The 24,837-nt window shown below is 43.7% G+C and overlaps 1 protein-coding gene across 1 annotated transcript in view; it reads right to left on the bottom strand.

Annotated features, from left to right (window-relative positions):
* Positions 1-24,289, bottom strand: part of LMAN1 (lectin, mannose binding 1) — a 29,658-nt gene extending 5,369 nt beyond the window's left edge. Inside the window, exons 1-11 of the mRNA XM_081320245.1 lie at positions 24,028-24,289; positions 19,080-19,234; positions 18,773-18,880; positions 18,582-18,643; positions 17,784-17,883; positions 14,823-14,946; positions 13,566-13,624; positions 12,097-12,229; positions 8,378-8,574; positions 8,198-8,268; positions 2,002-2,158 (exon numbers count right to left, since the gene is read on the bottom strand). Of these exons, the coding sequence (XP_081176371.1) occupies positions 2,002-2,158; positions 8,198-8,268; positions 8,378-8,574; positions 12,097-12,229; positions 13,566-13,624; positions 14,823-14,946; positions 17,784-17,883; positions 18,582-18,643; positions 18,773-18,880; positions 19,080-19,234; positions 24,028-24,268 (1,407 nt within the window). The 5' untranslated portion in view covers positions 24,269-24,289. The remainder of the gene's footprint in view (positions 1-2,001; positions 2,159-8,197; positions 8,269-8,377; positions 8,575-12,096; positions 12,230-13,565; positions 13,625-14,822; positions 14,947-17,783; positions 17,884-18,581; positions 18,644-18,772; positions 18,881-19,079; positions 19,235-24,027) is intronic.
* Between the last annotated feature and the right edge of the window lie 548 nt (positions 24,290-24,837).

Here is a 24,837-nt window from a genome sequence, read left to right on the forward strand (position 1 = left end):
CAACTCCCAGAATTCCTGAGTCAGCTGACTCAGGAATTCTGGGAGTTGAAGTCCATGAGTCATAAAAGAGCCGAGGTTGCCTACCCCTGCACTAGTCCAAACTATAGTGCCGATTCCCTGTTGCCCCTTCTCTAGTATTATTGCTGCCGCTCAACACTGCTGCCTTCCTTTTCCCCAAGAAAAAGCTGTTTGTGGAGAATTTGCTTTATCAGTGTTCAAGGCCAGGAAAGGGCAGCTATAAGGAGATGTAGCAGCAGATAATAAACCTCAGTCCTTGCCCTATTACTGTATGTGAGATTCTGTCTCTGGCCCAAAATCATTTAAAGATGCCAATTTATCAAGTTGCAGACACGCGCCTCAGTAGGTCAAAAAGATTTAATAGATTTACCACAGAAAACCCATAAAAGCCATGAAATTGTTTTGGACAGCTTTTTTTTTTCAGGCCAAAGCCTTTTGAGTGATGCGATAAGGACCATATTCCAAGCACAGACCAGGCAAAGAAATGCTTAAGGCCGGAATAAAGCTTTAATTTAAAATCATTAAATACTGAGGTGAATAGTCCCTTCTGGTAGATTACAAATTGTAAGTTAACATCAAATACAGGTCGTCTTCATTTCACGAACCTAACTGGGATGGCAATCCCATCACTAAGTGACATGGTCGTTAAGCAAAACCCCATGAGACTACTCAGCTTAGCAGTGGCAGTTCCAGCAATCCCAGTTGCTGTCACCAAGTGAAGCCAAAGCAAGGATTAACCTGGATCCAAACCATTCTCCCTTCATTTCAACTCCTCCATCCACCTGTCTCCCACCATCTTTGTTGTTTTCGCTGCCTGCTTACCCACTGCTGCCAGCTCTGCCCACCTCTTCCCATCACCACTGTGCCCGCTGCACTGTGTGCCACACACTGTACCGTTCTTTCATGTGGCCTTCTTTTGCGCTAGTGCAACCAGGGACTTCTCCAATGTGCTAGAAGGGACCGCACTGGTACAAATGAAATGCCCTTCCATTCAGGGCCTTCTCTTGTGAAAGGAGGCCTTTGGTGAGGTGCAAATGGAGGCCCTGGCCAGCAGGCAAGAGAGGTCCTGTTTGCAGTGGAGCAAAAGAAGGTTGTGCGAAAGGTTCTGAGTGTTACAATAGTAGAGTGCAATATGGTATAGCTGGATGGCAGGAGTAGTTGGCAGAAGCAGGTAGGCAGATAACCAAATGCGGTCGTAAGTGAAGGATGTTGGCGGGAGATTGGCCAAGCCAGGGAGGAGTCAAATGGGGAATTAGTTTGGAACTCCTATGTGGGTACAAGAGGGTGAAGTCTACCCCCCACACACTGAAAGCCACTAAATGTTATCTTGTTTTATCCAGGTATAAACCATCAGTTTGAGAAGATTCCTGTGTTATAGGCTTGAGCAATAAAATGGTTGATTGAAGTCTTCCTGTGTGGCTATGGTCATTTGGGCCTGGCAGGTTGGCCCAAATTTATGCTATCGTGGGCATTTTTTAATAACAGGAACTTTTGAGGACTGATTGCAATGGCAAGTCCTTTCATTCTACTTCAAATGGTTGCTAAACAAATGGATGTTAAGTGAGGATTGGCTATATTGGAGAGGTTCTGGGGCGGTCCCTGGACTTTGGAAGTTTAGGTCTCCTCCATGGAAAAAAATAATTCAAATATTCTCTCAAACGTATTGCCATTTGAAGAGTGGAGTTTTACTATCTGAATACTGATGAATAAAAATGTTAAGACTTCATCTGACCATTTTATATGGAAGCCCTTTCTCAGATTCCAACATAGGGAAGCATTTGGGACACAGTGAACAGACTGACTGGAGCATCCGCAGAGGAGTTCGGAAAAGTCAAGACATAACTGCAACCATGTAATTGCAGTCCTCTGCCATTTTTACAATTAAAAGGGGGCAGGGTTTTGCAGTCTCAGCCGTCATGTTGACTTTGGGGGGTACCTCCCCCCCCGCAAAAAAAAAGGTAGGACAAAAATAGCAATAGATACCATGTTCCTCTGGACTAAATGCTCAATATCCCTCTTTACGACATGGAGATGTTCCTTAATATCATTGAAATGCTGGGTGCTTTCGTAGACCCCACCAGATGACCCTGGGTGGTGCTGAATGCCACTGACTAGCCGCAGAGTTTCCCCCATGGAATTTCTGGAAAGAGAGTCAAGGACGCTCACATTAGAGAAGCCATTTAATGCACCTGAACTTTTAAAATAAGCACTGTTTGTTATGCTATTGTATGATGATAATTACACTTTCTGTAATGCAACATACTGCTATTGTGCAAGAATGTGATCATTTATCAAGTCATTAATCTGAGGGAATTTCATGCACTTTCCATAAGTTTTAATGACTCTATGAAAATTTATAATCAGGGTAATAAAAACATGGAGAAAAATGATTTCAAGGAAATTGTTTTGATTTGTAGATGTAAATATGTAATTTTTTTAAAAAAATCTCAAGACGTAAATAGTTTAAAAGTCCCAGTGAGTTTGTGAGAAAAGTTACACACTGGAAAAAATTAAAAGCAATTTAAGCTACACCAAGTTTTTCATTATCTATGTTATCATTATCACCCAACGGTGTGGCATTTTGCTTTCCTGGCTTTCAGCTTCATCCCTAGATTTTATCATTCATTTTCTCCCAAAAAAGGCAAGTGATCAAGTTTAAAAAAAAATTACTATGGGCACAATTAGGATATTTGACATCGAAGCAGGGACTTTTCCATTTGAATCGATCCATTACAATTGAAAGCTCTAGCAAGAGCTTTGTGGCTGGATTTCCCAAGACTAAATAACCAGGGCCACCTTTTAAAATTTGCAACACAAAAATACGCAGGGACAAAATGACAGTGTTTGTGCTTTTGTACACAATATTATTTAAAACTGTTTCTATGAGTTGCTTAGGTTGCTTAAGATCCAGCAATTGTTGAAAACTTCAGAGGAAAACTCATCTTCCCAATCTGACTAGAGTGCTGGAAAAACCGCAGCTGTATTACTCTGAATCGAATGGGGGAGAATGTGATTTTTTATATATGTATTTCCAGGAGACAGCAGTATTTCTGTATAGCAAATGGTACCCACACTCGCATGTTCAGCATTCAAGACTGCAAGTCACATAATACAATTTACTAGCCAACCCTTGTCCCACTGGGTCATCATTTCAGAGATAGTTCCTAAATAAAAAAAATGTGGGTTGAATTTGACTCTTTGCGGGAAGCTGGCAGGGAGTATTAGCATTCCCTTCTCCCTTTTCCTTTCTTTTCCTTTCCTTTCCCCTGCTCTCTCTCCTCCCCCAATTCTCTTTGTGAAATCACTGCTCAGAAAATCCTCACTTATTTTCCACGGCATAAAATTCGCCCTCTTGGAAGGAAAAGACAATACATGCTCTCTGACTATATCCATAAAGCACTCTGAAACTAGTATACTTGCCGTGAGAGGGCGGGGGGGACCTGTTTACTGGGGCACCCAGCTAAGTGGCAGTGCAGCTGGGTGTGGATCCAGATATTTTCTTTTCCGGCCTTCGACCCTCCTATGGACTTGATCATCTCCAGGACTACCTATTCTGGACTTGCTGGACTAACATGCGACAATATACCAGCACGGACTTGCTCGCCCTCAGGGGTGCCCCCCTCGCCTGGGTGCGACCCGCCTCTTTAAATTCTAACCTCGATGAAGGGCCCGAGTTTTGGGTCTCTGAGAGATGGCTGGGCAGGGGTAGGGGCCGTCAACATAAATGTAATAAGAGGCCCCTGATTTTGTTTTTATCAAAATTTTTTACGGGGTTGGGGAGGGGGGTGGGAGATAGGGGTTGTCTGGCTTTGGGGGGCGGCCAATCAACCATAGTTCAGGCCAGACTTGGGTCTGACCGCGCGGGGGGAGAACGAGGGGTCGTTGTCTCCGGGGCTCATGAGCGGGTCGTGGGATTACCAATTCCCACGATGGGGAATGGCAGCAGGCGGATAGACAGGGGGCCATATCGTTACCGGGAGCGCCGGCTCCGCTATTTGCAAGCGGTGGGGCGCTCCGACCCTCTGCCTCTTTCCCGAGGTTCCGGGAGCGATGATGTGCAGCCTCCTGAGCTCCGGCTGGTGTACTTGAATGCCAGGTCCGTGGTCAACAAGGCTCCCCTTATTAGGGATTTAGTTGAGGGTGAGCATGCGGACCTGGCTTGCATCACGGAGACTTGGTTGGGCCCAGAGGGTGGGGTCCCTTTGGTTGATCTTTGCCCACCAGGCTTCCGGGTGCTGCACCAGCCTCGAGCTCAGGGTAGGGGTGGGGGTGTGGCGGTGATCGTTAGGGAGACCTTATGTCCGCGGGAGACCACCGTTCCTCAGATAGTCGGGTGTGAGTCTCTCTTCATGAGATTTGGCTCTGGGGCGCAGTTGGGCTTGCTGCTCGTGTACATCTCGCCTAGTCGCGTAGCGGCAGCCCTGCCCGAGCTGCTCGATGTCCTCTCAGGGTTGGTGGTTGAGTTCCCCAAACTTATAGTTTTGGGAGACGTCAACCTACCATCCCTGGGAGGTTCATCTGAGCTTGCTCGGGAGTTCATGGCTTCCATGACGGCCATGGACCTGACGCAGGTAATTTCTGAGCCAACTCATGGGGGAGGCCACACCCTTGACCTGATTTTCTTATCTGGACGGTGGTTGGATGATCTTGGTGGGGGCTTTCCATTTATTATGCCCCTGTCATGGACCGATCATCACCTCCTGCGGCTGGTCTTCCATTTTGCCACCCCCCGCCGTGGAGGTACGGAGCCAACTAGATGGTACCGCCCCAGACGCCTAATGGATCCTGAGAGATTCCAAGCGGCGCTGGGGTCTCCACCTGCCTCCATTGCTCACAGCTCGGCGGATGCCTTAGTGGAAGCCTGGGAAAGGGCAGCCACTGAGGCACTCGACCGGGTTGTACCCTTGCGGCCCCTGACCCGGCGCAGATCCCAGCGAGCTCCATGGTTCTCCGCGGAGCTCCGGGAGATGAAGCGTCGGAAACGGGGCCTAGAGAGCTGCTGGAGGTCCAGCCGATCTGAACCCGACCGATTGCGGTTAAGAACCTACATTAGGTCTTATCTCGCAGCGATGAGGGAGGCGAGGTGTAATTACTTCTCCACCCTCATCGCGTCCGCAGATAATCGCCCGGCCGCCTTGTTTAGGGTGACTCGCTCCCTTCTTAATCAGGAGGTGAGGGAGGATCCCTTGCAGGGTCGTGCCGAGGAGTTTGGTCAACATCTGTCGGATAAAATCGCTCGGATTCGGACCGGTTTGGACTCCAGCTGGGCAGAGTCTGACGATCAGGACACGGGCGGTCTTGTCAATGTTATCTGGGAGGAGTTTGATTCTGTGACCCCTGATGAAGTGGACAGGATTATGGGGAAGCTGAGTTCCACCACATGTTTATTGGACCCGTGCCCTTCTTGGCTGGTTTATGCAGCTAGGGAGAGGACACGAGGCTGGCTCCAGGCGGTTATATCTGCTTCTTTGAGTGAGGGTTGTTTCCCCACCATCTTGAAGGAGGCGGTGGTGAGACCTCTCCTCAAGAAGCCTGCCTTGGACCCAGCTGTATTGAACAACTTTCGTCCAGTCTCCAACCTTCGCTTTCTTGCGAAGGTTGTTGAGAGTGTGGTGGCGCATCAGCTCCCTCTGGTCCTGGATGAAGCGGATTATCTGGACCCTTACCAATCGGGTTTCAGGCCCGGGCACAGCACGGAGACGGCATTGGTCGCTCTGGTGAATGATCTCTGGAGGGCTCGGGATAGGGGGTATTCCTCTGTCCTAGTCCTATTAGACCTCTCGGCGGCTTTCGATACCATCGACCATGGTATCCTGCTGCAGCGTCTCAGGGGATTGGGAGTGGGAGGCACGGTTTTTCAGTGGTTCTCCTCCTATCTCCTGGGACGCTCGCAGTCGGTGTTGGCAGGGGGGCAGAGGTCGACCCCTAGGACTCTCGCTTGTGGAGTTCCTCAGGGGTCGGTCCTCTCGCCTCTCCTGTTCAACATCTATATGAAACCGCTGGGTGAGATCATTCGTGGTTTTGGAGTTGGGTATCATCAATATGCTGATGATACCCAACTTTTTATTTCGACCCCAAACCACCCCAGTGATGCCCTTGCTGTGATGTCCCGTTGCCTGGAGGCGGTTCGGGTCTGGATGGGGAGGAACAGACTTCAACTCAACCCTGACAAGACTGAGTGGCTGTACATTCCGGCTTCCCGAGACACCTGGGATGTTCCACCTCTTTCTATGGGGGGTGAGCTTTTACCCCCTGTGGATAGGGCTCGCAACTTGGGAGTCCTCCTAGATTCACGACTCACTTTGGAGGATCACATAGTGGCCGTGACTAGGGGGGCTTTTGCCCAGGTTCGCCTGGTGCGCCAGTTGCGGCCCTATCTGGACCGGGAGGCCTTGTGTACGGTCACTCATGCGCTCGTGACCTCTCGCCTAGACTACTGTAACGCTCTCTACATGGGACTTCCCTTGAAGACTACTCGGAGGCTCCAACTGGTACAGAATGCGGCCGCGAGAGTTGTCTTGGGAGTTTCCCGGTACTCCCATGTTACACCTTTGCTCCGTGAGCTGCATTGGTTACCAGTTGTCTTCCGGGTAAGGTTCAAGGTTTTGGTTATGATCTTTAAGTCCCTACATGGCATGGGTCCGCGATACCTCGAGGACCACCTGCTGCCGGCGTCGACTCCCCTCCGCCCTGTGCGCGCCCACAGAGAGGGCCTCCTCAGGGTGCCTCCTGTCAGGGAATGTCGACTGGTGGCCCCCAGGGGGAGGGCCTTCTCTGTGGGTGCTCCGGCGTTATGGAACCAACTGCCGGTTGAGCTCCGGATGGCATCAGACCTCCGATCCTTCCGTCGCGGGTTGAAGACCCATTTATTCGAACTAGCGGGTCTGGCCTGATGGGGGTACTTGGGTTTTTTATAGGTTTGTTTTATTATTCTGGTTTTAACTTGGGCATTAATTTAATTATCTTTTAATGTTTGTACTGTTGTTTATATTTATGCCCTGTGAACCGCCCTGAGTCCCTTTGGGAGAAGGGCGGTATAAAAATCTCAATAAATCTTAAAATCTTAAATCTTAATAAAATAGCCAGAGGAACTGCTTGCTGGACAAGCTCTCCGAAATACAACAGCTCTGGAACCATCTTTTCTTCTGCAAGGAACCCAGAACTTAAATCAAATCCTTATCTCAACCTCTCCCCCAACTTCAATAAACTTCATCCTACAGATGTTCTGCTGCAAAGATGGCAGGTCCCACAGGCTCCTATCCTCCATCACAATAACATATATGACTGTTTACCCAAGCACTGCCATAAGGACCTCAAACGTATTTGCTACATTAGTAACACTAAGAGTCATTAAAGAAAACCTGTATATAGATAAGCCACCTAAGAATAAACAGAAAGTGTGGAGTTTCAATAAACAAAGCCTTGGTGGAGCAGTGGGCTAATGCCTCCTTAAGTAACACCAGCTGCCTGCAATTAGTGCAGGTTCGCATCCCACCAGGCTCAAGGTTGACTCAGCCTTCCATCCTTCCGAGGTAGGTAAAATGAGGATCCAGATTGTTGGGGGCAATTATTTTATTTTATTTTTATTTTTATTGCATTTATATCCCGCCCTTCTCCGAAGACTCAGGGCGGCTTACAAGCTTAGCAGTAGCCTTCATTCTATGTATATGCCTGCTTATTAGGGTTTTCACACACACCCCAAGCGGCATTATTACAAAGTCAGCTTAATTGCCCCCAACAATCTGGGTCCTCATTTTACCTACCTCGGAAGGATGGAAGGCTGAGTCAACCTTGAGCCTGGTGGGATGCGAACCTGCAATAATTGCAGGCAGCTGGTGTTACTTAAGGAGGCATTAGCCCACTGCTCCACCAAGGCTCTTAATATTAAGCTGACTTTGTAATAATGCCGCTTGGGGTGTGTGTGAAAGCCCTAATATGCAGGCATATACATAGAATGAAGGCTACTGCTAAGCTTGTAAGCCGCCCTGAGTCTTCGGAGAAGGGCGGGATATAAATGGAATAAAAAAATAAATAAAATAAAAATAAAAAGGAAGGATTTTCTTTGGAGCTGTTCTACTTATTATAGTAGTTCACACCTCAACAATAATGTTATATAATAATGTGAAACCTCTGTTGGACAAAAGCTGGGATGTTATGACTTCCACATAGGAACTCTTACTTCATTTCCCCAACTTTTCTCAGAAGCTCTTCTTGAGTTTTTACGATATTGTCAAGTTCTAACTGGGCGGCCTGTAATTTAAAAACCAAAAAGAAACAGAGAATAGAACTGTTACTGAAAAAGACAAAACCGGCAAAATACAGAATTGCGACATGAGTAACATATGCACCAACAATATACCTGCCCTTGATGGCTAGGGACGTTTGAGCCTTTTTTGGAAATCTCTTCTGTTACCGCAGAAACGTATCTTCTCTGTTCATCCAGAATCATGTCTAATTGCCTGTTGAGTTGTTTTATTTCCAGATGAATTCGATTTTGGCCTTCGAAGATCTGTCTCAGCTCACGATCACTCACCGTCTCATAGATATCATCCACCGCTTTTTAAAAAACACACAAAGAATTAGGAGGGCATGTCTGCCATTGGTTTACATATTTACAATTGAAAGAAAGAATTAAACTAGGTAAAAAGAGTCACGGATTTGACTTGGTTAAATGGAAATTTTACTGTGTGGTAGCGACGAACATATTATTTCTAAGGTCTATAAAATTTTATTGAAATTGAATTTGGAAAGCGAACATGGACAGCATTATATGATTCAGTGGGCAAGGAATTTTGGATATAATGTTATGCTTGAACAATGGGAGAATATGTGGATGAAAGGGTTAAAATTTACACTAAATTACAGTTTAAAAGCACAATTTTACAAGATGATGTATCGCTGGTATTTAGCACCAGACACATTATCCAGAATGTGTAAAGGTATTTCAAATGAATGTTGGAAATGTAAATGTAAAGAACGGACCTTTTATCATTTCTGGTGGACATGGGTTAAAGCAAAGAAATATCAGAGTAAGATCCACACTCTAATGCAGAAAATTCTTAAAATGAACATAAAGATAAAACCAGAATTTTTTTCCTTTGGGTTTAATGGGAAAAAACCTGGGGGGGGGGGGGGAAATTGGAACTTTGATATTATATATGTTGATGGCAGCAAGACTACTTTATGCACAAAAATGGAAGGACATCAAATCAAATTAATCTTTGATTTTGGGTTTTAACTGATTAGATTTGTAGTTATAGAAATGGCTAGTTTATACTATTATATTAAAGTAAAAAATTGAGGTTTGATGTTACTGTTTTATTCTACTGCACCAGAGGGAGTCGTAAGTCAATGCCTTTTTCTTCTCTCCCCCTTCTTTTCTACACTTCTCCTTTCCCTTCCCTATTTTTCCTACTATTGGCTTTTTGCATTTTATATTAGGTAAAGGTAAAGGTTCCCCCACACATGCGTGCCAGTCGTTTCCAACTCTAGGGGCCTGTGCTCATCTCCGTTTCAAAGCCGAAGAGCCAGCGCTTGTCCGAGGCCATCTCCGTGGTCATGTGGCCAGCATGACTAGACGCCAAAGGCGCACGGAACGCTGTTACCTTCCCACCGTAGTGGTCCCTATTTTTCTACTTGCATTTTTACGTGCTTTCGAACTGCTAGGTTGGCAGAAGCTGGGACGAGTAACAGGCACTCACTCTGTTATGCGGCACTCGGGATTCAACCCGCCAAACTGCCAACCTTCTGATCAACAAGCTCAGCGTCCTAACCCACTGAGCCACCGTGTCCCCCGCATTTTATATTACAAAATAATAAAAACGGGGGGGGGAAAAACCCACACAAGTGGGACATTCTGGTGGGTCAAATAGTTCCAACGTAACTGCATTTAAGCATATACTTAACCACTTGCTGTATTTTGACGGGATTTAACTAAGACACACAAGTCAGCGGGAAACAGAAAAACAGTTCTAAATAAGACCTGTCTACTTGTGATGTTTTATTAATAGCATAAAGGTAAAGGTTCCCCCGCACATACATGCTAGTCGTTTCCGACTCTAGGGGCCGGTGCTCATCTCCGTTTCAAAGCCGAAGAGCCAGTGCTTGTCCGAGGACGTCTCCGTGGTCATGTGGCCGGCATGACTAGACGCCAAAGGCGCACGGAACACTGTTACCTTCCCACCGCAATGGTCCCTATTTTTCTACTTGCATTTTTATGTGCTTTCAAACTGCTAGGTTGGCAGAAGCTGGGACGAGTAACAGGCGCTCACTCTGCTACGCGGCACTCGGGATTCGACCCGCCAAACTGCCGATCTTCCGATCGACAAGCTATATTAATCTGTGCCTGAAGTAAATCCCATTTATGAGTCTCAGTGAAGTTAACATGGCTTAACATCCAAGTGAGCAGGTGCAGAATTTCAGTCTCAAAGGAGTTTGCAGGACCAAGTGGGGGAATCTGAAGGAACTATTTTGACTTTACAAATTATATTGATTTATCAAAATATAAAATACAAAAAAATAATAATTAAATAAAGATAATGGAAAAAATAAGGAGGGAAAAGGGGAAGAGAAAAATGTGCAGGGCAGAGGGAAAAAGAAAAAAAAGCATTGATTTCCGACTCCTTTTGGTGCAGTATAATATGGTAGTTGTCAACGCTGTGACAATGGATGTCAACGCTCTGACAACTGAGAATCAGCAGTCATTTTACTTTTGCTTTTAACCTTTTTCTCTTCTTTTAAAATTCAGATGTAGAAGGGGGGACGGGGTAAATGCCCGAGGGTTTAGCTAGCCATAACAATGTAGAAGTGTGGGAACTCAAGGACGTGTTCTGATAAGGTTTTGGGAGAGAAAAGCCAGCATTTTGTATTAATTGATGAATGAGATTTATGACAGTCTTTGTGGGAATTGCAATTTGTTACTATGTATCTGGAAGGAGGGAATCTCATTCTTGGGTTCAACTATGTAAGTGCTGATACTTTATTTCCTAATAAAATGTTCTTTAAGGAAGAATTCTTGCCTTGAAGTTCTTTTACCGGTTTCATCTATTGGAACCATGACATTAGTAACTTAAGACCTCTAGTTTTTTTACTTTTGTATAATAATATATACGAGCCATTTCTATAACATCAAACCTATCTAACCAGCAAAATCCAAAGTCAAAGTTTCCTTTCCCCCCCCCCCACCACAAGCAGGAAGTCCATAAGTGGTTTCCAAGGGGGAGTCTGATAGAACAATTGACAACAGAAAGCAACCTAGACCAGGGGTAGGCAACCTCGGCTCTTTTATGACTCATGGACTTCAACTCAGGAATTAGCTGGCTCAGGAATTCTGGGAGGTGAAGTCCATGAGTCATAAAAGAGCCGAGGTTGCCTACCCCTGACCTAGACTCTTCTCATCTTTTAAACCAGTTTTACGATGCTGCATTATAAAAAGAGAAAATAAAGCCGCAAACTGGCGGAGGTAAACTCGCAGTTTCTGTGGGTCTGAAGGCTGCAGTAATTTTTCATGACATGTTAAAGGCCACAATCTGGAAATACTGTAGGCAAAGCCATATCCGTTTTCAGAAGGGTTTAAACCCCTTCCCTTCCAATCCCACATCTCTCCAAACCAAAAAAATCCAAAATTAAGCAAAAGGGAGCTTTTTGGTCTTCTTCACACTTGTGGAGGGGAGGGGTTTTGGAAGCAACCAAAATATGCTTTGGGGCAGTGTGAGTTCCCCTGCTGTGTAGTTTACCTACATGCTAAAGGAACTGATGCCTATAGCAGACTGAATGCATTGCAAATCAAAGATCATTTATTCGTTTTCCCTCTGGATTCTGCTATGAAAAGCATAGAACTACAGGATCCTCTAGTCCAGGGGTCCTCAACCTTGGCAGCTTTAAGACTTGTGGACTTCAACTCCCAGAATTCCACAAGTCTTAAAGTTGCCAAGGTTGGAAACCCCTGCTCTAGTCATTCTCATATGGGCTGTCTAGCCAGGAATCTTGTTTGCCAACAGAAAGAATGCCTCTTTAAGAAAGCAACTCTTTCAACGAAGACACGGCTTTCTACATCGACTCTATCACTTGACTACTTACTTGGCTGGCCTTGCATGTCTGGATGCTCCTTCTTAAATTCCTCCTTCTTTTTGTCCAACTCTTGCTGGAAATGCTGAAACTCTTCTTGGTATTTCTCTTTGTCCTTTTCAGCAATTTCTGCATCTGGTGGAGGCTATGAAATCAATTCTGAGTAAAAAAGGCATCCTGAAATTTGACAAGTACTATTGGCATCAGGCACTCGGGAGTTAACATTTTGGGATGTCCAAGGAACAGGTTGAAGAACTGGCTGATATGCGCTATTTGACTGCCTTTATGTAAAGGGGACTATGGCTTTGTATCCCCCAATTCTTACTTCTTATTTCCTGCCAGGCTTCATTTATCCTGGCACTTGTGAAAGAAGTCTGAAATAGGGGGGCCTGCTTTACCCATGCAATTGCAGATTCTGCTGAATCAAGCCTCTAAACCAGGGGTCTTCAAACTTGGCCCTTTTATAACTTGTGGACTTCAACTGCCAGAATTCCTCAGCCAGCGTGCCTGGCTGATGAGGAATTCTGGGAGTTGAAAACCACAAGTCATAAAAGGGCCAAGTTTGAAGACCCCCTGCTCTAAACTCATGAGAAGTGTACAGAGTCCTCGAGTTACAACCATAATGGAGCCTAGACATCATAGTCGTAACTCATCATGGTCGCAAAACGGGTTGGTCACATGATTACACAAGTCAGCATGGTTGATAGGTGAATGCTGAGGTCATTAAGCAAACCAATGCTTGGCTATGGGTGCGGTTTGGCCAAAAGCTGGAAGTTATCAATGGTTTTCAGCAAAACCGTCATAAAACATGGTCACGTGACTACAGGATGCTGTAAATGCAGCCTGGTTGCCAAGTACCCGAAGTGCCGGAGGTCATGGAGGGATGCTGACTGTCAGAACTTTGGATCTGGGACATAATTTCCCCTCCCAACCCCGATAGGTCCGTCGGAACTTCAAGCGGTTGTTAAGTGACCGACTGTAAGTCGAAGGCTTGTATGTGCGCAGAAAAGGCTCTCCGCTTCTGACCTGCTGCTTTAGTGCAAAGAAAAAGCAGGGCCAGCGAGGACGATGAAGCCATGAGGAGAGGTCTGGGTGAAAAAAGCTTCATTCCCCTCCTTCTGGGAACATAATTGTGTGCTGATTAATGCGTGAATAAGGCTAAAGCACTCCTAGTTCTAACTTTTGTTTTTGACCTCTCCCATCTTCCCACTTTTCCTGAGAAAATTAACAAAGATGGAAAAGCCACAAAACATATAAGTCTGTAGTTCCATTACAAATCTATAATTAGCCTGTTTTTTTAAAGCATTCGGCATAGTTGATGTACCACACAGTTGCAAATTACTGTCCTGTTTTATTGGGAATGCTTGCTCTGCATGTTATTAAGAGTTAATTCTCAAGCACTAAAACAAAAGCAGAAACACCTTTTCTTCCAAAACCCACACTGAGCATGCAAAACAAATACATAATCCAAAGACACCTACCGTCATTTTGCCAGGCTCTGTCAACTGAAAGGTCAGGAATGACAAAACATCATGGTCATCTAGATAAAAATTCAGAAATGTGTCAAAGAGAATTAATTAGTCTATATATTATCCTAACTCAGAAGAATGACCTAGCAATCTAAAAGCCATCTCATTTCGCGCATTATCTGGCCAACATTAAAAATGTTTTGTGTATGAATGTTTGTCTATGGCCAAAATTTGGCAAAACACACCTTCATTCAGTGTGGACGAGTAAGATGGGATCCACGTCAAATAACAGCAAGTAAACGTGAATGAATTTTCACTCCTCATTCTAGCAAGCTATGCTTTACTAACCATGTAGGAGGAAATTTATTCCTGAGGATAGTAGATACATACATAAGATGACAGATGAATGTCTAAACCAGTTGTGCATATTTATCACAAGGTCGCATTTGACAAAAGGCAGAAGGTAAAGTGGCAAAGGAGTTTCCTATAATTTGAGGTTAAATAAATGATTTAGCAGACCTTGTACGCTGATTAAATAACAGTTGCTCAATCACAAGGGCAGATTCTAGTTCTCTGCAGATTTAAAGGCGAATTTCAAATATTGGTCACTCAAAACACCTTATGGTCTGGATTTCAGTCCTGGCAATTTCCTTTTTGTTTGAGGAGTTAAGGCAAACACTATGGTTCAATGTTTCTTAACCTTGGCCATCTTAAGATGGCTGGATCCCCAACTTAGCATTGCTAGTTGGGGAATTCTAGGAGTTGAAATCCAGACACCTTACACTGGGTAAAAGTTGAGAGACATTGCCTTAGTTATTATACCAGAACACGGCTGGGTTCCATTGCTCCTTTGGGCTTACATTCCTCTAAACTGCAGTCCTCTCCTCTAGATCCATGGAACAATGAATTGGACACATTTCAAAGCAGTCTGAGAGATTAATGGAGCCCTCTGCCGTTGAAAAGTGAATTCTTTTTCTGAGAATACCTGGTCCTTTGAATACACCTTCAATTTAGATTAGGGTGTGGCTGAAAAGGACAGATCTATCATCTTCTACCTGGTGTAAACAAATGCCAAGAGGACAAGTGCTTGACCCCTATACACTCAGTCTGCTTAATCTTTCTGTTGCCATCCAGAAAGATGACCATCTTTGTGCCAGCCTGTTGGTTTTTTTAAAAAACAGATATTAAGTCTGCAGGTATTTTGACTCAATATCTATCATTTCTTAAATAAAATCTTCAGGGGAAAAGTAACCTGAAGGGTAAAATCACCTGCGAGGCCACCTGTTGCTGCAGAGATGCCAAAGTACCCTTGAGGAGGCAGCACCATGTTTTCAACTTTGGCACAAAACTCATAGTCTTCTCTGTCTGGAGTAAAGCCATTGTTTATTAATACCTTGGAAGAAAAGAGAGAGAGATGGAAGTCACTTAATACAGAATTAGGCCAATTGTCAACTTCCTGGTTGTCCAACCTTTTGGGTTGCCTGGCCTGCATGGAGTGAAGAGGAACTGTCTTGGATGACATATAAAATATGTCATTTCCAACTCTAGGGGCCAGTGCTCATCTCCGTTTCAAAGCCGAAGAGCCAGTGCTTGTCTGAGGACGTCTCCGTGGTCATGTGGCCGGCATGACTAGACGCCAAAGGCGCACGGAACACTGTTACCTTCCCACCATAGTGGTCCCTATTTTTCTACCTGCATTTTTACATGCTTTCGAACTGCTAGGTTGGCAGAAGCTGGGACGAGTAAGAGGCGCTCACTCTGTTACGCGACACTCAGGATTCGACCCACCAAACTGCTGACCTTCTGATCAACAAGCTCAGCGTCCTAACCCACTGAGCCACCGCGTCCCTATAAAATATATAGTATAGTTTAATGTATATAGAACACATAATAATATTAAAAGTTTACGATCCTGTGGGGCCGCCTAGGGCTGTATGCAGTCCACGGACTGCAGGTTGGATAGGACTGGTCTACGAACTGAAGAAGCTTCTTGTAATGAGAAGTGAAATCTTTTCAAGGAAAAAAAACCCCAAGAAAGTCCAGTTGCCTTTTGGAAAAGCAGCTTTGGGACAACCATGGCCTGGATCATTGAGAATCTCCATAGACGCTGGTCTACCTAGTTGATGTTGTGATTCAGGGCCAGCCTGTGGGTCCGGCAGCCGGCTCGGATGTCTCGGATGACTCAGACGAGGGGGAGGAGGAGGGTGTTGAAGACGAACTTGCTGATGATGGCTTGGAGGCTTCGCAGAGCCCCCAGCCAGGGCCCTCTTCTCAGCTGCGCGAGCCCGACAGTGCGGATGATGATGACCCAAAGCTGGCCCTGTTCAAGGACGCCCGACGCAGGAGGCAGTCAAGCAGGAACAAGCAGAGAAAGGCTGTGGGACTCCTCGGAAGGAGGCACAGGGAGGCCACGCCCTGAACTCTAATAAAGGGAGTGTTTGGGGAAGGGCTGGTTGCTGAAAGCAACCGCTCCGTTTGAGGATCAAAGTTCCGGTATTTTGTTTCTTGTTCTGTTGTTTTGCTTGTGAATTAAACTTGGCAGACGCCTTTCAGCCTCAGACGCTCTCCAGCCTCTGCCGTTTGTACAGGGGTTGCCTTTCTGCAAGGCCGGTAGCAGGCTGGTACAGAACAGTTGATCTGTATTGTAGCTCAGTCTGTTGATTCAGACAAACTAAGGCTTTTTCTCCAGTCCTGTGACCTGTGATCATTTGAGCAGCAATACTAAATTAAGTCAGATAAAAAAGTGACTTTTTAAAATTATCGTCGTCAGCCAGTATGTTATTTTGAATTACATGAGAAATCTCTTTTGTCCTCAAAGACCCAGTCTGTTTCTGGGTCTCGCGCTTTGCGTCCTGGAACTAAGAATACAATTTCACTCTTCATTTATTAGAGATATTATCTCTTTCTTTTCGGCATGTAAGCTCCAGCGGAGGTTGACCATTTACAGTTTATTCATTCAAAAAGAAACCGTCATGCCTCCCACCGAACCTGACTCCGGAGGAAGACATAGAGTGCTTTGTTGAGGCCCAGGAGGGGGTGTCTGTGGCTTCGGAGGACTGTAGGGAAGAGCTGGCTGAGGCAGGCCAGGGCCCTTCAGGTGTGGAACAGGGAAGGCAGAGTGCAGGCGAGGAGCAAGTGTTCCTCCCCCCCCATCCTAGAGCAAGGAGAGCAACGGAGGCAGGCTCAATTGCTCGGGAGGAGAGCGTCCTGCCCCACTTCACAAGGCACACCTGGGACTAAGATATAAGGCCGTGGTGGCGAACCGGTGGCACGCAGAGCCCTTTCTGTGGGCACGCGCACTGTCGCCCCAGTCCTAGGCCTTCAGCTGGGTTGTATAAAACCTTTTCGCTTTAGGCCTCCGCTGCCGTGTGCAAAAAAAACAAAACAAAGTTTCAATCAATCAGTCAATTTCAACTTCTCACGGGAAAAAAAAAGATCTTGCAAAGTTGGAATTGATTGATTGAACTTTTTAGTCCCAACCAGTCTGCCGTTACCACCGCAGCCATGCCCACCCAATGGGCCACGTTCACCTGGCACCCAACGATACATGTGGGTTTTGGGTTGTAGTTTGGGCACTCGGTCTCTAAAAGGTTCGCCATCACTGATATAAGGAGATGCTGTGGGGTGGGTCATTTGCTGGGAACAAATGTGTTATCTTGAGATAGTGAATTGTGCTCTTGTTTAACCTGGACACTTTGAAATCCGGACCGGTTGGTTCCTGCTTCACAAACACAGAAGACATTTCTAAGTCTCTCTTTGGCAGACTGCAGGCAAGCCGAGAGTTAAAAGGACTATTTACGTTTTCTTTTTGTGTTATCTGTCTTGCCCTGTGTGTGCATTGCTTGAACTCTTGCCAGCTTATGGGGGAGCTTTCGGAGAACTTGGGCACTGATTAAAAGACTGTTTCCCTTGCCAGTCAACCGCTTTGCCTCTATTCGGGGCCCTGGGTCATCACAGAAACTGGGAACCATTTTGCTACAAGTTTTCAAACTGGGTGCAGCTAACGTAATGCTTTGCTATGCTGCAGAACCCCATTATTTATCTCTCTGCCAAACTTTTAAGCAATGCAAAAATCATTCCACAAGATCAGAAAGATCAGTTATCAACTGTGATACATTATGACTGCTTCGCATTTTCCAAGTGTACTTTTAACTCACAAGTTCCTGTTATTCAAAAATGCATCTTTAAATATGCACACAGTAAAGTATAATGAGAGCTGAAATTACTTACAGATAGTGTCCTCTGATAGTAAACAACCTTTGCACGGACGGGATACGGCTTGTTACGAAAATCTCTTTGACAGGATGCCAATGCTTGCGTGGAACCATCACTTTAAAATAGAAGCATCTTATCAGTACAAATTTAACAGTCAGAATAATCCACAGGTGAAAATTAAAGACTCATATAAATGACACAAGGTCATTCTAAATAAAACAAAACAGAAGCGGTCTATGGGCAGTCCTTGACTTACGACCGTAATTGAGACCAGAATTTCCATTTCCTTTTTGCCATGTTTTTTAAGTGAATCATTGCAGCTGTTAAGTGTATCACACGGTCATTAAGTGAATCTTAAATGTACCACAGGTGGTACCCGTACCACTGGTTGAAAAGCCCTGCTCTAGAGTGCAGGAGGTCCTGTGTGCTGTATTGTTTTGACAATGTGTTGTTTTTAGAATGGTCTCCCTTATTCCACTCACATGTACTTTTCTACTTGTACTTTTTAAAACAATGACTTTGTTACTGTACACCAGTAATAGAGAGAGCTGTTATGGAGGTGAGAAGTTCATAACTTAAGAAAAATAAATAAATGAAGCAGCACTAATCGTTATGTTTCTGTGCACTCTACTTTATAACTTTCCAATTTTCCAGTCCTTGGAGCCCAAGGCATTTACTCTATTAAAATATATATATATATATATATATATATATATATATATATATATATATATATATATATATATATATATATATATATATATATATATATATATATATATATATATTCATATCAGATCAAATTCAACCTACTTTTGATGGTCATAATGAAGCTTGCCATTATTGCCAACAATAATCACTGCAGGGTTGTTTTTCTGCAAGGGAAGGAAATAAAAGTCAGCATAAAGATAGGACAAGATACGAAGACTGGAAAAACCAAGCAGGTCCAGACAAATTATTTAAAGTTCAACCCACAGCATATCACTCAATGTCTTCTCACTCACCTTTGCATCGTTGTCAAAGGAGTCAAAGAAGATGCCAACACCATTCCAGTTATCTGCTGCACCAAAAACTGGGCCATCTAATCCTTGTCCTTCCGTATACCAGATTGCCTGTTCAGACACAGGAAAATCTAAGCAAATTGTAGGCACTCCAATCCATGCAACCGCCACTTTTGCATCAGGACCCCCATGGGGTCTCCTTTCCTGTCCCCATCAAGGAGCTGGACAACATGCAGCAGCACTCAGTACTCGAACGTGGGCTTGCTAAACACCAATCCAGCGTTTGGAAATTGCAGCTCGTGTTACGTACCAATCCATCCGCTCCTACTCTTCCTCTTCCAGTCACTCGGAAGGTTACTTCAATCTCCCAGTATTCAAATATGGATTTGCTCTTTGTCCAGACAGATCCTCTTTGGCTTTTTAATGAAGGAGTTATTCTGATCTGATCAGCACTGGGGATAGCATCTAAAAAAGAAAGTTCAAATTTTCAGTAGTATGCTAAAAAAAATCATACCTGTTAAAAATATTCTAAAGATTTATATTAGATTTTTTTTAATCTGGCCTTTATTATTTGTATAAATAATTCAAAGCAACAAATATACCTAAGGATCCTTCTTCCTGCTATTTTCCCCAAACAACCTTGTGAGGTGAATTGGGCTGAAAGAGAATGACTGGCCCTGAGTCACCCAGTTGGCTTTCATACCTAGAACTCAAGTTACTTGGTTTCTAGACTGGTGTCTTAACCACTAGACCAAACTGGCTTTATCTCTAGATTCAATTTTGAAGGGCAGGGAATCACACCATTTGTACCTTGAGCACCCATAGTGTATACTTCCAACTTCCAACTTTTCATTTCTAAGCCAATAAAACTGGTGACTTTTCAACAACTGTTGAACTTCGGTTCCCAGAATATGTCATTATAGGAAATGTTCTCAAAGACTGCTGGGAGCTGAAGTTCATGATAATCAGGTAGGCTTCAAGTTCCCCAACACTGCTCTAAGGTCTGCAAAAAGGAGAACATGTTTTACTTATACAAGTAGTCTTTGACTCACGACTATTTGTTTACTGACCATTTGAAGTTATAATAGTGCTGTAAAAAGTAACTTGCAGAGCAGTTGTTTACACTTAGCAATGTTGTAGTCTTCCCCACAGTCACGTGATCACAATTTGGGAGCTTGGCAACTGGCATGTATTCATGATGGCTGCAGTGTCCCCGGGATCACGTGATTGCCATTTACAACTTCCCCAGGGGACCTTTGGCAAGCAAAGTCAATGGGGAAAACTGAGTCACTTAACCACCAAGTAATTTGCCTAACCAAAAGGTTGTAAAAATCAAACACGACTCACTTAACAAGTGCATCGCTTAGTGATGGAATTCCCAGGAACAATTATGGCTGTAAATCAAGGACTACCTGTCTACCACTGACCACAATGAACAAGACTAATCATCAGGAGCTACAAAAGTACTCACAATTTTAAAATCTGCTTTTAAGTTCAGAAATAGTTGTTTTTCCAGACACTTTCCAGGTTTCAAATATAAAAGAAATTTCTGAACTGAGGAGTGCTTTTGGAACTTGAAGTTAGCTTTACACATTGTAAGACAGTGTTCCCCAACCTTAGTCCTAAGATGCACTGTAGATTTGGGATGTTGAAACCAAACTGTTAGTTTGTGGATATTGGAGAGTTAGATCTGGCATAAATCAGGCATATTCAAGCAAGAATAATATAGCATATTAAACAGCATGTCAGTGTAGCATATCACAGAACTAGGAGTAAGCTTTGATTGGGAACATCCAGGTTCAAGCCCCATTGGATCCTGGACCTCAGTGAGTGATTCTGGGTTGCTTGATTTTCTCCAACTTATCAAAATTAACAAGCAAAATGAAATAAATAAGATTTAAGCACTTGTTTCTTTCATATTGGTTAACCTCTGCATTAGTCTTTCAGAGACAAATACTGGGTTCAGAATCACCGAGATTAAAGGAATTTAGGACTTAATGCAAAGAAACTCATAATCTTACAACAGTGGGGAAAAAACCACCACATGTACAGTGCTAAGCTACTGTGTACAGCAGAGTCTAGACAACAGACTTCAAAGGATCAATTTTCATAAATGAAAAGCAGGCTTTTATAATTACTTTTTGCAGGCTACAGTAAACATATACCAAATCTTCTTCTTCAATTCCAATACTATATGCCAGTGTCTAGAAAACAGACTTCAAAGGATCAATTTTCATTAATGAAAGGCAGGCTGGCTGTAGATCACAATATGGATTTATATTACATTTTGCAGGTTACAGTAAACATATACCAAATATTGCTCTTCAGTTCCAATACTACATTCCGGGAGGTGTTGGTAAGCAGGCAATAATTTGTGTAAGCTGAGGAATCTTTCTCAATACTATTCCAAATTGTTTTAAAGATTAACACAGCACTTTCTTAACTGCTCCTCAGTTCTAACTTAAAAAGCTATTAGGTTAAATGCTAGCTTTTGTCCAGTAATTGGAGTTAATATCAAATGTAATTTGCTTTGTATTTCAAGTCTTGATTTTTAATCAGTAACAAAAAGTCAACGTTACTTTTTTTTTTAAAAAAAGCAAAGCCTAGAATCAGTTGTCCACCAAGAACAGAGTTCAAAATTAGCAACCATTTAATGTTATCAGCATCAGATAAACAATTTATTATAAACCAGGATGGATAAGCAATTTAAAAGTGTGTCTGTGTACCAGGAATTAGTGTTCTGATCATATGTAAAGCAGGACAAGGAGCTCTCATTGTACAGATCAGGGGTGTCCAGTCTTGGGAACTGTGAACTTCAACTCTCAGAATTCTGGGAATTGAAGTCCATAAGTTTTAAAGTTGCCGAGACATCCCTGCTCTAGAAAGTGACACATCACCATACAGCCACTGTTTATACTGTCAATTCCCTAAATTTGAGTCAGCTACCCAAGAATAGGAAATGGATGGCAAATAACCATGAGCTGATTGACAAAAAAACCCCTTAAAGACATCAGCTTAATTTTATATATTGGATGAATGTAAGATATTCAGTCATACTTTGATACTTGCATCCTGTATGACATATGTGAACAAATCACTCTGCAAAATCTGATCTTTAACTTCAAGACTAAATGAGATAAAGAAGAAATGAAAGCATGTTATTATTACATTAAAGCAGCTATATCCAATGGAGCACATTCGCTATTAGTTCACATGAACCCTAGCCATATGGCAGAAAATAATCACTTTGGAGTCACATGTGAACATTAACATGGAGAAAAGACATTTCTAGCTATAAATCAGAGTAAAGGCAGAAGGATATTGTTTCAAATTTAACTATCTTATATAATAGAGTAATTCCAATATAGAGCAGGAAAAATAAATTAATTTAATTCCATGAAGGAACCAGACCTCTTACTGAAACACTTTCACACCTCAGTGCCATATGATATGGTTGATTTCATATAACAAAAGCTGATTATTAGTCACCTGCCTTAAAAAATAACAGGATTCCCAGTGGAAATAGTAACTAGCTGAAATAAAGTTACTCTACCAGCAGGCCCTGAAAACAAAAACCTTTTTACAAATTATAATTTAACTAGATCATGAATTTTAAAAATAAAATATTATGGTACCTGTGCCAATACATTATGCCACAAAGGCAAAAATGCCATCTCCCACTATAATGGAAAACTATTAACAAAAGAGTTGGGAAACTTCTCAACTATGAGATTTAGAAGTTTGGTTGAATGTTTGAATTAATTTAGTTTCTCAAGAAGGAGAGAGGCAATTTTTAGATTTTTTCAATGACAATGTTCAATAAGAATGGAGCAGAAAAAGCAGCAGGAGGAGGGGGGTGTACTTGCAAAGACTGGGAGTAATGAAAAGGGTATCTTAATATAGACATGATTTTTGAGGATTTTAATTCCACTCATCCAACATAAGACTTCATGGAATCTGCAGCAAGAGAATATACAAAAATAATTCTCGCTACACGATATAGTGAGTATATCATCATTTGAACCGTAATCATATACTCACTATATCATATGTAACAAAAATTGTTATTTTTGTTTAGAGCAGGTTTTTTTCTAACTTAGCTACTTTAAGGTATTCTGGGAGTTGAAGTCCATACATTTTAAAGTAGCCAAGTATGAAAAACACTGGTGTACAGTAATACAGTCAATCTGGGTTTTATTTGAATATGAGTACATTTGCCCAGGAACTTGTTTAACATTTTATGTCCTACTTTCCCTGTTGTTTGTAAGGTTGCTCCAAAACAACCAATGGACCAATGACAATCTACTCAGAGCATCAAATTTATTATTTATATGTTGCCTTTATTATTTTTATAAACAACTCAGGGCAACAAACATTTTTAATACTCCTCCCTACTCCAATTTCCCCCAGAACAACAACCCTATGAGGTCTGTTGGGTTGAGAGTCACCCAGCTTGCTGGACTCTAGAACTTGCAGTCTCTCGAGTTTGAAGCCAGCACCTTAACTACTGCAGCAAACTGGTTTACTTTTCAATACAGTGAGTATATCCTCATCCAACAGAGGAATTTCAGCTTCTGCCGAGAAATTCTGGGTCAAGTAATATTCTTCTGTTGGCTATTTCTGTACTCACAAGGCAAGGAATTAGGGATTCAGATGAATCTGCACAGGAGAAGGCAGTATGTCTGGGCTAATGGTTCAGAAACATGCAGTCCCATTAAGAAACACTTTGCTGGATCATATATGTGTGTACCGCAGGATTCTTTGTAATATTCACCCCTGAAGGGCAAGTTGTGAAAGAATACTTTATAATTCTTTAAGCACAGAGAGACAACTTTGTAACTTTGCGCCAGTCACTCTCTCAACTGAACCCACATCTGGGATTGAAAAATGAAAATGTCAATTCCTTTACACATTTTTATTAGAGAAAGATGAGGCAACAGCCCACAAGGGCTGGATGTTACCTTTATAGATAAAACGACTCTGCCAGAAAGGATCAGGTTTTTTTTTACACACTCCTCTATCGTTTTAACATGTTTCTATTACGACCACAGCGAAATCTCTTCCTTGATCTATAAGCCAGCCAAGCCAAGCTGAGCCGCAAACACGGACCAGCTGCACTCTGCGTATGCCCAGAGGCGCTCCTCTCTTCCCGAGCTGTGCTCCTAATAATCGCTGATCCTCAGAATACATTCCCAAGCCGATCACAAGGTCAAAATAATGAAGACTCGCTCCCCTTTTCGGGAACGACGGCTACTTACTGCCCGCATACGCCCAGAAGGGCACCGATCCGTCCGGCTGCACCAAGTGCGGACCCTTAAAGCTGTACTTGTATTCGAACCGCCGGTGAGGCCCCGCCGCAGCAGGAGCGCCGCCGCTTTCCGCCTGGCCTGTGGCGTCTGTCGGGGGAAGAAAGCGGCTGCTCAAGCACAGACACGCGGCTATCAAGAGCCTCCTGGCTGCCGCCGCCGAGCCATCCCTCCGAACCCGGAGCGCCACCATCTTGGACTCTGCGGCATGGAACCCGGCTTGGCCAACAGGGCGCTCGCTGATTGGTCCGACCGCCAGAAGGGCGGTACCTCCCACGGCCAAAGGGCAAGGAGCACGGAAGCTTGCTCGTTTGAGGGCGTGGCGTCGTTCGCCACGCCTTCAAGCCACGCCCAGAAAGAGAAGCAAGTGGGCAGGAGCTGAAGAGCGGTTATTTCGGACTTGTCGGTAACGGTCGCTGGGAGCCTTTTTCGCATTGGGGAAAAAAACCAAAATATTTCCATGATGATTATTTTATATAAGAATTAACTAGTTTAAAGCAATGCTGCTTTGCGGACGGCGATTGGCAAAAGAAAAATGCAACGTAGGCGGCTGGCTTATGTTAACTGGCTTGGGGTCCATCATCCTCGCCAGCAGTATCGTGCGGGGTGGGGAGTGACGGAAGTTGTAGTCCTTGGCCTCTGAAAAGTGGCCGGTCCAGGTGGCAGGTCTAGGCCGGTAGCCTGAATACAGGTAGTCCTAGATTTACAGCTACAACAGAGCCCAAAATTCCTGTTGCTAAGAGAGACAGTTCTTAAGTGAAT

The sequence above is a fragment of the Vipera berus genome, assembly GCF_964194415.1.
Source record: "Vipera berus genome assembly, chromosome: 2".
NCBI classification, from domain to species: Eukaryota; Metazoa; Chordata; class Lepidosauria; order Squamata; family Viperidae; genus Vipera; species Vipera berus.